Source organism: Ranitomeya variabilis, chromosome 1 (assembly GCF_051348905.1).
Source record: "Ranitomeya variabilis isolate aRanVar5 chromosome 1, aRanVar5.hap1, whole genome shotgun sequence".
NCBI lineage: Eukaryota > Metazoa > Chordata > Amphibia > Anura > Dendrobatidae > Ranitomeya > Ranitomeya variabilis.
In genome coordinates, this window is record NC_135232.1 from 262,342,618 (window position 1) to 262,357,009 (window position 14,392).

Genomic DNA, 14,392 nt, shown 5'->3' on the forward strand with positions numbered 1-14,392 from the left:
ATATAGTATATAGCTGTATGTCATCTCCTCCTGTATTAGCCCTCGTTCACACGTTATTTGGTCAGTATTTTTACCTCAGTATTTTTAAGCTAAAATGGCAGCCTGATAAATCCCCAGCCAACAGTAAGCCCACCCCCTGGCAGTATATATTAGCTCACACATACACATAATAGACTGGTCATGTGACTGACAGCTGCCGGGTTCCTATATGGTACATTTGTTGCTCTTGTAGTTTGTCTGCTTATTAATCAGATTTTTATTTTTGAAGGATAATACCAGACTTGTGTGTGTTTTAGGGCGAGTTTCGTGTGTCAAGTTGTGTGTGTTGAGTTGCGTGTGGCGACATGCATGTAGGGACTTTTGTGAGATGAGTTTTGTGTGGCGACATGCGTGTAGCAACTTTTTGTGTGTCGAGTTGCATGTGACAGGTTAGTGTAGCAAGTTGTGTGCAGCAAGTTTTGCGCATGGCGAGTTTTGCGCGTGGCGAGTTTTATGTGTGGTGCCTTTTGAGTATGTGCAAGTTTTGTGTGAGGCAACTTTTGCATGTGTTGCAACTTTTGTGCATGTGGCAATTTTTCTGCGTGTGCAAGATTTGCGTGTGGCGAGTTTCCCATGAGGTGAGTTTTGCACGTGTGGCGAGTTTTGCATGTGGAGAGTTTTGCGCGTGGCGAGTTTTGAGCGGCGACTTTTGTGTTTCTACTTTTATGTGGCGAGGTTGGTGTATGTGTGGTGAAATGTGCGCTGAGGGTGGTATATGTGTTTGAGCACGTGGTAGTCTGTGGCGCATTTTGTGTGTGTGTTCATATCCCCGTGGTGGTGTGGCGATTATCCCATGTTGGGGCACCACCTTAGCAACTGTACAGTATATACTCTTTGGCGCCATCGCTGTCATTCTTTAAGTCCCCCTTGTTCACATCTGGCAGCTGTTAATTTGCCTCCAACACTTTTCCTTTCATTTTTTCCCCATTATGTAGATAGGGGCAAAATTGTTTGGTGAATTGGAAAGCGCGGGGTTAAAATTTCACCTCACAACATAGCTTTGACGCTCTCGGGGCCCAGACGTGTGACTGTGCAAAATTTTGTGCCTGTAGCTGCGACGCCTCCAACACTTTTCCTTTCACTTTTTCCCCATTATGTAGATAGGGGCAAAATTGTTTGGTGAATTGGAAAGCGCGGGGTTAAAATTTCACCTCACAACATAGCCTATGACGCTCTCGGGGTCCAGACGTGTGACTGTGCAAAATTTTGTGGCTGTAGCTGCGACGGTTCAGATGCCAATCCCGGACATACATACATACATACATACACACACACACACACACATTCAGCTTTATATATTAGACTAGCTGAAGAGCCTGGCGTTGCATGGGCATAGTAAATATCTGTGGTTAGTTATAGCATAAAGGAACAAAGTCCAGCTCACCATACCGACATTCCCCAGGTCTCGGAGCACGGAACCGCTGTGTCAGGGCGTGAACAACAGGAAAAAGGAAGGAGATCCAGCTCAACGATATAGTGAAAAGTCCATAGTTTTATTTCACCTCGAAAATAGCATCGTGTAAGGACAAAACATCAGCATACAAAAGAGTTAAAAGCCAAGATCAACGCGTTTCCGGTGACTAAGCACCCTTAATCATGATTAAGGGTGCTTAGTCACCGGAAACGCGTTGATCTTGGCTTTTAACTCTTTTGTATGCTGATGTTTTGTCCTTACACGATGCTATTTTCGAGGTGAAATAAAACTATGGACTTTTCACTATATCGTTGAGCTGGATCTCCTTCCTTTTTCCGGTTAGTTATAGCACCTCACTTCTCTTATTTTCCCATCACGCCTCTCATTTTCTCCCTCACACCTCTCATTTTCCCCCTCACTCCTCTCATTCCCCCCTAACACTTGTCATTTCGACCTCACATCTGTCATTTTCCGATCACTCCACTATTGTCCCTCACTCCTCTCATTTTGCACTCACACCTTTTCATTTTCACCTCACACCTCTCATTTTCACCTCAGTATATACATGTTTGTCATCTCCCTTATATATAGTATCCACCTGTATGTCATCTCCTGTATATAGTATATACCTGTATGTCATCTCCCCTGTATATAGTATATACCTGCTGTGTGTCATCTCCCCTGTATATAGTATATACCTGTATGTCATCTCCTCCTATATATAGTATATACCTGTATGTAATCTCCTTCTGTATATAGTATATACCTGTATGTCATCTCCTCCTATACATAGCATATACCTGTATGTCATCTCCTCCTGTATATACTATATACCTGTAGGTAATCTGCTCCTGTATATAGTATATACCTGTGTGTCATCTCCTCCTGTATATAGTATATACCTGTATGTCATCTCCCCTGTATGTAGTATATACCAGTGTGTCATCTCCCCTGTATATAGTATATATGTGTGTGTCATCTCCTCTTGTATATAGTATATACCTGTGTGTCATCTCCCCTGTAAATAGTATATATCTGTATGTCATCTCCTCCTGTATTAGACCTCGTTCACACGTTATTTGGTCAGTATTTTTACCTCAGTATTTGTAGGCTAAATTGGCAGCCTGATAAATCCCCAGCCAACAGTAAGCCCACCCCCTGGCAGTATATATTAGCTCACACATACACATAATAGACAGGTCATGTGACTGACAGCTGCCGGATTCCTATATGGTACATTTGTTGCTCTTGTAGTTTGTCTGCTTATTAATCAGATTTTTATTTTTGAAGGATAATACCAGACTTGTGTGTGTTTTAGGGCGAGTTTCGTGTGTCAAGTTGTGTGTGTTGAGTTGCGTGTGGCGACATGCATGTAGCGACTTTTGTGAGATGATTTTTGTGTGGCGACATGCGTGTAGCAACTTTTTGTGTGTCGAGTTGCATGTGACAGGTTAGTGTAGCAAGTTGTGTGCAGCAAGTTTTGCGCATGGCGAGTTTTGCGCGTGGTGAGTTTTATGTGTGGTGCCTTTTGAGCATGTGCAAGTTTTGTGTGAGGCAACTTTTGCATGTGTTGCAACTTTTGTGCATGTGGCAATTTTTCCACGTGTGCAAGTTTTGCGTGTGGCGAGTTTTCCATGAGGTGAGTTTTGCACGTGTGGCGAGTTTTGCATGTGGAGAGTTTTGCGCGTGGCGAGTTTTGAGCGGCGACTTTTGTGTTTCGACTTTTATGTGGCGAGGTTGGTGTATGTGTGGTGAAATGTGCGCTGAGGGTGGTATATGTGTTCGAGCACGTGGTAGTGTGTGGCACATTTTGTGTGTGTGTTCATATCCCCGTGGTGGTGTGGTGATTATCCCATGTCGGGGCCCCACCTTAGCAACTGTACAGTATATACTCTTTGGCGCCATCGCTCTCATTCTTTAAGTCCCCCTTGTTCACATCTGGCAGCTGTTAATTTGCCTCCAACACTTTTCCTTTCATTTTTTCCCTATTATGTAGATAGGGGCAAAATTGTTTGGTGAATTGGAAAGCGCGGGGTTAAAATTTCACCTCACAACATAGCTTTGACGCTCTCGGGGTCCAGACGTGTGACTGTGCAAAATTTTGTGCCTGTAGCTGCGATGGTTCAGATGCCAATCCCGGACATACACACACACAGCTTTATATATTAGATTAGGGCTCTTCTGACATCTAATGTATGGAACTACTCTTCTTTGGGTTTTGGTGTAAGTTACAAACAGAGGAAAGAACAATCTCCTCAGTCCCATGGATCCTCTTAGCCATCTTTGGTAGGTAGACCAGGTTAGGTCTCAAGACCACTCTATCTTCCAGCATCTGAGTGTATGAGGGATTTTCTGTTTTACTGTCAAGGCCTGAATATCACTGACCCTATGACCCGATGTAAATGCTACGAGTATTATGACGTCAAGGGTGAGATTCTTGATGGAGGCTTACTGTAAAGGCTCAAAGGGGCTTTTAGTCGGAGCTTCTAGAACTAGGATTTAAATCCCAAAGGAGGAATCTTTGGACTAGGGATCGGTCTAGATCGATTACCGGATTTATTAAACCGCACAATCCAATTACTGGCTGCTAGATTACAATTGTACAGCGCCCCCAAGGCCGAAACCTGAACCTTAAGGGTGTTGGTGGACAACCCCAGCTCTAATCCTTTTTGGAGAAACTAGTATAGATCTTACTGGAACTTCTAGTTTCTCCACTTAACTAGATAGAAACGTCTTCCATGTTCTACCATATATTTTAGTGGTTACAGGCTTTCTGCTTTTTAAAATGGTAGATACTAAACCTTGAGAGAACCCTTGCCCTGTCAACAACTCCATCTCAAAATCCAGGCTGTTAAATGGAGACCTGAAACCTGTGAGTGAGACTGGGCCCTGGGAGACTAGATCCGTGACTTCCGGCAGAATCCAGTCATCTGAAACAGACATCTGCCTCATCCAATAAAACCATGGTCTTGGGCTAGAATAGAGCTATTAATATCTCCTTTGCCCGATCTTCCCCAGAACTGAGGAATGGTATCCTCACTATGGGATGAAAGATATAGACTAGGCCAGGTTTCTGGAAGGTGTCCACCGCATAAGGCTCCTTCCTTGGTTCTAGACAGCAGAATCTGTCCACTTTCCTTGTCTCCTCCACACTTATTCGCTCCTCACCCAACTGCCTCCAAGACTTCTCCCGCATATCCCCCATCCTTTGCCCCAACACGTCTGACTGTCAACCACATTCGGATCCTTTAGACGGAACCTGAAAACCCACCTCTTCAGGAAAGCTTACAGCCTGCACTGACCCCGCTGCCTCCTCACCACTACCGGAGCTACCGCCTCACCAACACCGGAGCTCCTGCAACCCTCAACCTACTGTCTCCTTCCCCACCCTGTAGAATGTAAGCACGCAAGAGCAGGGTCCTCGCCCCTCTGTATCAGTCTGTAATTGTTAGTTTGCTTACTGTAAGTGATATCTGTAATTTGCATGTAACCCCTTCTCATGTACAGCACCATGGAATCAATGGTGCTATATAAATAAATAATAATAATAAATAACTTTCCTGTTCCCCGTTGGCGAACAAGTCTATTTCTGGAACCCCCTCACAGAACTATAACCTGTTTGAACACTACAGGGTATAGGAACCATTCTCCCTGCCTTATCTGGTTACGACTCAGGAAATTTGGATCATCATTTTTCTTTCCCTTTAAGGCTAGGTTCACATTGAGTTAATGGCAATCCGCTGACGGCATCCGTTACATAGCGGCACTAACGCTATGTAACGGATGCGTTAGCACACCCATTGACTGCCATTATGTGGCGCATCGCTGACGCATGTCATAATCGGCATGCGTTAGCGATGTGCCGTCATTCGGTGATGGACACTCGGACGCGGTCTGCAGCGTTTTCGGGTCCGTCACCGCTAGCACAGATGGAGCATCTGCGCTAGCGCGATCGCATATGCGATCTTTAAAAGGCACTTGCGTTGCGCAGTCCGTTTAACGCATGCGTTGAACGGACTGCATTAACGCAATGTGAACCTAGCCTAAGTGAAGTGGAGTCAGGGAAGAGAGGTTATTCTGCCATACACAAAAAGGTCTCCAGTTGGCCTCATCAAGGAGCGAAATCTTGTTTCCCCTTGATGGTTTAAATATGCCACCATCACTCGGTTGTCTGACAATATCCAAACACGACAGCCCCTAAGGATAGGGAGAAACTTCTCTAATGCCATTCTCATGGCTAATAGCTTTCTCATATTGGAAGAATCCCTTCCTTCCTGGTTCATCCACACACCCTGGACAACACACTGTTAGATGTGTTCCCCATCCAGCCGTACTTGCACCTGGTGATATAACATTACTGGAGTTACCCATAGGTCCCCTGCTGATAGAAAATCTCTCTAACCACCACAGCAGAGAGTCTGTTCCAAATGCTCTACTAATCGTACTTGCCCTTTCAACAATGTAGGTGCCAGGAATGGAGCTGGGCCCATAATACTGCAGGGATGCATGAGGCCAGGGTTCCCACTAATGACATAGCCCTCCTGAGAGATATGATCCGGCTGCTGTTCACTGAGTAAGCTAAGGACATTATCTTGTACTACTTCTCTTCTGGAAGAAAATACATCTGGACTGTTGAGTCTAGTATGAGACCTAGAAAGGTATGCTTCTTTAATGGTTTCAACCTTCATTTTTCCAGATTTAAAAGCCATCTCAACTCGGCTGAGATATCCTGACTCTTAGAAGCTGGGTGTCCCAGTACTCTACTGACCTTCCTATGATGAAAAAAAAAAATAAAAATAATCGACCAGATAAGGAATGATCAGTGTTGTTTGCTCCCTAAGAGGAGTCATCTCCGCCACAATTTTGGTATATACCCTTGGTGCTATAAAGGTCAAAGGGAAGGGCTCTGAAAAGGTCTTAGGCTATGTGCACACATTAACATTGGTGGTGCACTACACTGCGGATTTTGTTGCGTTTCCGCAGCGTTTTTGGATGCGCGGAATTGCATCAAATCCGCAGTGTAGTGCACCACCAACGTTAATCAACGGGAAATTGAGAATTGGTGTGCACATGCTGCAGAAAAATCCACACGGATTTGCAGCGTTTTATTTTCCGCAGCATTTCAATCCTTTTTGAGGATCTGCAGCGTTTAAGCACCCGTTGACTACCACTGAGTCAGGCAAATCCGCAGGTTTAAAAAGATCTGTGGTTTTGCTGTGGGGTTGCGTGCGAAAAACGCTGCAGATCAGGAGGAGGAAGAGTGTGTGGGCGGAGACTGTGTATGTGAGATGAATGTGTGTGTGTGTGTATGTGAGATGAATGTGTATGTGAGATGAATGTGTGCGTGTGTGTGTGTGTGCGTGCGTGTGTGTGTGTACAGGCATCATCTGATGGGACTACTAGTCCCATCCGGCTGTGCCTGCTACAGTGACAGCTAGCTGGATAATGGGAGTAATCCCATCATCCGGCTACTGTATTCAAGTGTACAAAACAAACAAAAAAAACAAACAAACCCCAAAAAAACAAACACATGTGCAGCACATAAATATACACATACAGTACACACATACACATACAGCACATGCATATACACACATACAGTACATACTCACCACACAGCTAATCCCCGACGCCCTCAACCTGTAAAAAAAATAAATAAACCAACAGTATACTCCCTGTTCTGACATAATCCATTTGATAAGGAGTGTCCCATGATGATCTCCCGTGTAGAGCTGTCACATCGACAGATGTGACCGCTCTCCAGGGGCTCCGGTGATACAATGACGGCAGGTATCCTCCCGCAGTGGATCACTCCGCCGTCTGACGGCACTGGAGTTCATGCTGTCTCCTGCAACACTGTGTGAGAAAATTCTTACGCAGCAGTGCCATTAAGTGAGAGCATGATCTCCAGTGAACCCTCAGTGATAACACTGCAGGAGCAATTATCTCCTGTCAGTGTGTCACTGGAGGCCCTGTAGAGCGGTCACATCTCCTGATGTGACAGCTCTATAGGGGGGAGATCGTGGTGGAACACTCCTTATTAAATGGACTATGTAGGACCAGGGAGTATTTGTGTTAATATTTTATTTTTATTACAGGAGACAAAGGGCGTCGCATGGATTAGCTGCTTAATAAAGATGGCAAACTGTGTAGTGTTTTATTTCATTAAAATACTTTATTCTGGCTGTGTGTTTATTTAACCCCTTAACAACTATAGGATTAGTAATGGATAGGTATCTTATTGACGCTTCTCCATTACTAAGCCGGATTGATGTCACCTTACAATACAAAGGTGACATCAACCCCACAAATTTTACCCCATATGCCACCACTACAGGGCAGTGGGAAGAGAGAGGCTAAGTGTCGGAATTGGTGTATCTTAGAGATGCGCCGTTTCTGAGGTGGCTGAGAGTTGATGTTTGTAGCTGGGAGAGCCAATATCCATGGCCCCTATCTAGGCTATTAATATCAGCCTGCAGCTGTCTGCGTAGCCTTTTCTGGCTATTATAGGGGGACTCCCCCATCATTTTTTTTTTCGGGGGTCCCCCTATTGTAATAACCAGTAAAGGCTAAATATACAGCTGCGGGCTGATATTCATAGCCTGGGAAGATCCATGGGTATTACCCCCTTCCTAGGCTATAAACATAGGCCCCCAGTCACTGGCTTTCCCTCTCTGGTGCAGAAAATTGTGCAGGAGCCCAAGCCATTTTTTCCAATTTTTTAAAAAATTAAACAGATATTACTTTTAAGGCCAGGGCCGGGTGCGGAGGTGCAAGACTCGTGCGAGTTTCTCGCAACTGTAACCTAGGCCTAACGCAGATTTTGTGTGTGTGTCTTTATTTAACTCTATGCTTATTACTAAACATCGGGCTTGGTATTATCCATCTATCTATAGATCTATCTATCTATCTGTGTGTGTAAACATTCTTCAATGGAGTATGTAAAAGAAGAGGTTACACAAAGAAAGGACATCACAATTCTTTTTTTTTTAAATAACAGATCTTTATTTAGCTTACAAAAATGCACACAAATCCGCATAAAAAAAAAAACACGCATGACAATATGCATCAAAAACGCGCAGATTTTAACTACTTTTTCTGCCAAGAGATGCAGAATCTAAATTCCACAGGCAAATCTGCAACGGGTGCACATACCCTTCGTTTCCCTTCCATAGGTTGGTCCATTAGAAATTTTTGAGTATGGCTCTCATGAATTGGTACGTGGTAGTATGCATCCTTCAAATCCAATACTACCATGTAGTAGACTGGGAATAGAAGTTTTATTGCAGTCCTTATAGATGCCATCTTGAAGGGACGATGAATCAAAAAACTGTTTATGCTTTTTAATTTGATAAATATAATGAACGTTTCTTCCGTTTTTTAATCAAAAAAAGAGGGGGGAATAGAATCCCTTGCTGCCGCCTTCTTTTGCCACTTCTGCAAGGACTTCCCTTCTGGACTAGATTCAGAACCTCCGTTTCCAAGGCCAACTGTACTTCGTATGACCTCTTGGCGGATATTGTTACTAGGGACCATTAAGGAATCGAGAGAAATTCCAGCTTCAAACTGTCTTATTATATTTAAAATCCAGCCACAGGACGAAATTCTCCTTTCAGGCCGGAAGAAAGGAGGAGAGCCTTCCTCCCACTTGGATGATGGTGTCACTTCTCTCCTCTTATTTTCCCAATTCCCCTAACTTTTGGGAGGCTTTCTTTTGATGTATTTCATCCCCTGAAAGGACCTATTTCTGAATATGGTCACTGGCAAATTGGAGAAACCCTTCTTTTTGTCAAAAGCCTTCTCTTGGATGACATCTGTTTGACCAAAGAGGAATTCTCCTTCACAGAGAATGAAGCATAATTCGGATTTTCACTGCACATCTCGTGGCCAGTATTTTAACCATAATGCTCTTCTAGCTGAGTTAGGGAGCGCAGCAGATCTTGCTGCCACAATCTCATTGAGTCCGTTGAGGCGTCTCCTCGAAAGGCTGCTACCCTCTGTACTGAGGGCAGATTAGGCAGGATCCTTTCCCTAGGTACATTGTCCTTAAGTTGTTCCCCTATCTACTGAAGCCAGACCATCATAGATCTTGCTGCACAAGTCCCTGCTATGAGGGGTCTCACAGTGCCCGCTGATGTCTTCTAGGTGCCTCTCAGGTAGCTATCTGCCTTGCTATCTAATTGGTCCCTAAGAATACCTACGTCTTCAAAAAAGGAGATTTTTTTTTTTTTTTTTGAAGATTCAGCTACTGCTATATCAGTCTTTTTGCTTTTATCCCAGAATGAGGTAGCCTCCTACTCAAATGGATATTCCCTTTTCAAGGATGAAGTCAAAGAGGCCTTCTCATCTGGACTTTTAATCTTCTTGTTAACCGGGAATGCATGTGTCCTTCTAAGTTGCAGGCCCCCGACCATAATATCCTCAATTGATTTAGGGTATTTTGTATCTACAAGCCCCATGGTGGTTCTAATTGCTTTAGTTAACCTGTGTCTCCAACGGGGAAGCACCGACATCATCTTCAGATGATGAAGAGGATACTGAATCAGAGTCGCCCACTACTCTAGGCGATTCATCTGAATCTGACGATAATCGTCTAGGCCTCTTTTTTTTTTTTTCTTTCTTTTCATTTGTCTGCATCAGTGTTTTGATTGAGTCTTTAACCTGTGCTTTAATGATCGACTTTAGATTTAATGCAAATCAAGGGCCTCCTCATAGATTGTTTTTTGAACGCAAGACGTACACATGCATTTCTGCCAATTGGATGGTAATAGGGACTTACAAAGCGCAAATTCTTTATTTTTACACTTTGCAACAGCTTTCCGAGGCCACCATTTAGAAAAAAATCAAGGGGGCCCCCATAAGAAAAGTGAACTGTCTCGAAGGTCACTGACCACCTGTTGTTACTCAATTATACTGGATCTGGAGGATGGAGCAGGTCACAGGGTTGTTTCTCCCTAGGAGTCTCTGGACCTCTGGCTACTCTTACTGATGCGACTGCCACTGGTGTGTTTGCTTCTATGGCTATGCTGACAACGCTTCTGTTGGTCTTGCTGCTGCTCCTCTATCATAGATGAGAGCTGGAGCTTCACTACCTCCACCTCAGCTTGCACTGCTCTTTTAAATGTGGTGTCTACAGAATCTTCCTGTCTTCACCTGCCCACGGAAGTGAAATCACTTCCTGCATGTCACCTAACAACATCATCCAGATGCGCCACCCTAAGTGGAGCTCTCTAACCTGACCAGCATGCAGGGTGACAGGCAGGGAGCGCCATATTGCAGCGGGTTGTGCACATGTGCCAAGTAGTTCCCAGTGCCATAGTCATCAGGGCGCACCATGTGACGCGCCGTGTTGAATTCCTGCATTCACTAGGTGTGCAGCATGACAGAGTCTACAATTTCGTGGATAGCCGTTCGCACGAGCAGACCCGGTGTGTTGGCAGAGAATCCTGCCAGACCCCTTGCTACCCACGTTCGTCTACCGCATCGGCCATTGAAAGAGCTGGGATGGTGATTCCAGACCCGACTCACCGGTGTCAAAGAGAGATAAGCCACTCTTCCAGCTATCAGGTCAGTCCTGGGACATTCTTCCAGCTGCAGCGACGTTCTTCCAAGTTCCAGCTGCATCTTTTTCTTGAGGTCTCCCATCAAGGACAGGAAACCGAACTGATGCGGAGGAGAGGTGCCTCCCTTTTAGTTCAGTAGGTTTCCTGTCCTGGATGGCCGGATCCTCTCTCAGGTGGTGCTGTCATGGGTGAAGGAAAAAAATGAAGTTTTAGTCTGCAGTGTCACATATGCTAAGGAGGCAGACCTAGTTCAGCGGTGCAAGGCATTGCTTCTTCTAGAAGAGTCCTGCCTGAGACCCACAGGCATGATCGACATCCTTGATGCAATCCCCATTTTGATAAGACAGCCAAAAATCTTGTGCGATATGCTGGCGACTCTACTAAGATAAGGATCATTTTGAAGATGTCAATTGCATCCAAGGAGGCATGATTAGAAGATCCAAGACAATATAAGTGGTGGCCCACTGGACTAGACCTGACGCCATGGCATATGCAACTATTAGAATACAGGATTTGATATATCTACCACTATAGTAGTAGTTTGGGGAATTGACAGGTTCACTTTAAAAGTTTTCCAGTCAAAACACAATAAATTACAAAATATTAAATACTAACCAACTTAAGCAATTTTCACAAAAAATTATGCTGCTCTCAGATTAGGTGGCAAAAACCTGGTGACATTTTAGGTGTAATTTTTGCTACAGACAACTTTTTTTATGTCTTGCATAAGAGACAGACTTTTTAAAAAAATAAATAAATAAATAAAACTGCATAGCTGGTAAGACACATTATGTATTCGCTAATCGAAAATTATGGGTTTGCCATAGAAGGCAAGAGGCAGAAGAACTTATTAAACATCAGTAAGCAAACAATTAAAATTGATAGACATCAAAAGAAGCATTGTAAATGCAGACAGCTTATGGAGGCATTTACTATACAGAAGAAAAAAAATGTAACGGAAAGTGAAGGAAAATAACACTGTATCCATGAATTTTACCTGTTCTTTATGTTCAAGGAAAATAACTTCAAGTTCTTGCCATCCAGAAATCGGAATTAATGTATACTGGACATGATCACACTGAAATAAAGACTGATAAAACAGTATATTATTATTTACAGTATATTTATATTATATTTATTTATAGTATAATGAATATAATATTTAGGATAGTCATCTGAGCTGATCCAGATGTACTGTACAGCAGAAGAGCAGACACGGAGCATTCAGATCAGTGCCACCTGCACATGTCTACACAGAAGTCACCAGAGTTTATAGAGACTTCTGCCTAATGAATAGATCAGTTTCGAAAAGGCTCAAGCAACTAATCAACGTATATAGAGAATTTGTATAGTGGCATGAAGACACAGGAATATAGGAAAGCTGTAGACTGAGAAAACACACTTCTAAAGGTTCTGTTTATACAGTAGTATTAAATAGGGTTAGTGTTAAGTTTTAAACGGCCCTAGTACCAACATATTGATGAAAGTCGCCCTGATAAGGTCAAGGGACCATAGAAAATGTTGCACTGGTGTAGTTTTCTTGCATCTTCGCCTGCTGGAATCTGACCCAGGAGTTAGATGCTAATTATTTGGCTTTTAGCTAGAGATGTAATGTGGCTTAGCACATACAAACTAAACATATATAATAAGGAAAATGCCCTTACCTGCAATATTTTACATGCACACAAAGCATCAACATCAGGAGCGACAATGAGAAGCACCCGCTGTGTAAAAGAAATGCAAAGTTACAAAAATGGTAAGATAACTGTACGTCATTTCCAATATCACAGTAGAGACCATAACTGTGCACGATAGATCCTAACAGATGGAACCAACAGGGTGAACATCACAATCATGCACCCACCCTAGATCCTCTTATATACATATACCGTATGTTTTGGGGGGTTGTTCTCAGCAAAAACAATAAAGACAATCTGTGTGTGAAAAACCGCTATAAACCTGCAGATATAGGTTTAATCTGCAGGTTAATAGCGTTCTGAACAGGGCTGTGGAGTCGCAGTCGTGGAGTCGGAGTTAGTTTTGGTTGGAGTCGGAGTCGGTAGAAATGTACCGACTCCAGCTTTAAAAAAAAATGTATTAATATTTCATAATTGAACTTTCATATGAATTTTATAAATGTTACTCAAATATATATGTTCTATCAATCTATGAACAACAGTGATAAGCAGTTCTGCTGGAGATAGACACATTTCTTACTTCTTGTGTGTCACTGTTCTCCAAGTGCTGCCCTTATCTAATCTTATACTTGGTTAACCTCATGCTGCCCCAACCCCCCTACTTACAATGTATGAAACTGAAAGTGAAAATGTGTTGCAAATTCTTAGTAGTAAAGCTCCTCCTCTAGACTAGATGTTTACTAGGTGTGCTTCTTCCAAGCATCTCACAGCTGCTACTCAGAAGAGGAAGACTGTAAGAAGTATTATCCTTTCAACAAACTTTGCATCAGTTAACTGAGTACATGAGGAATAACAGTATTACTGACCACTATATCAGTTGTACGACCTGGCAATAATTTTGTACAATTGTTTTTAGGAAAAACAATTGTCATTTGGATTGTGAATGCAGAATTAAAAACCTGAGAATGTCAAAGAAGCGTCACTTTAAATCAACTGTATTTGAACATTTCACCATCACTCAAGATAGAAAACATTATGTCAGTGTATGACAAATGATCCAGACGAAAACAAATGCTGTGAAGCCAAGATCAGTGCATATTCAGGCAAAGATAAAAATGCTCCTACCAGAGCTTCTAATCTAAAGAGACATTTACAGCACTTTCATCCAGAAGTACTGAAAGCAGTGGATGAGAAAGACTGCATCCAAACCAATGAACCAGTGCCCAGCTCTTCCAGCCAAACAAAGGAGCAGAGAACTTTGCAGCCATCAGTTGCATAATATTTTGTCAGTGACAAAGTTACTGTGACAATGACAGTAGATATATTTAAAAAACAGATCATAGAGCTTGTTGTAAAGGATAGTGTGCCTATTTCATTATTTTCACGACCAGCTTTTGTGTGTCTGAATTGGGAAATGGCCCGCAAGCTTGGTGTTTCTCTGGAGAGAGAGAGTATTAGAAAATTAGTAATCGAAGAAGCTTTTAAACAAAAGGAAGAACTTAAAAAAACTCTCAAGGGACGCTTTCTGTTTCTTAAAATGGATGCCTGCACACGTCACAGAGTGAACTATTTTGCCATCAATGTCCGATTTGTTTGTGACAAAAATGAAATAGTTACCAAGACATTGGCAGTAAAAGACACCAAAGCTCATCACACCAGTGAGTTTCTCCAGGTCTTGGTGGAAAAGGTTCTGCAAGACTATGAACTTAAAAAAGAGCAAGTTCTTTTTTATTATTATT

The 14,392-nt window shown here is 42.9% G+C and overlaps 1 protein-coding gene across 1 annotated transcript in view; it reads right to left on the reverse strand.

Annotated features, from left to right (window-relative positions):
* Positions 1-14,392, reverse strand: part of CDC45 (cell division cycle 45) — a 64,797-nt gene that overhangs the window by 41,224 nt on the left and 9,181 nt on the right. The window contains exons 2-3 of the mRNA XM_077293410.1: positions 12,681-12,740; positions 12,014-12,106 (exon numbers count right to left, since the gene is read on the reverse strand). Coding sequence (XP_077149525.1) covers positions 12,014-12,106; positions 12,681-12,740 — 153 coding nt within the window. The remainder of the gene's footprint in view (positions 1-12,013; positions 12,107-12,680; positions 12,741-14,392) is intronic.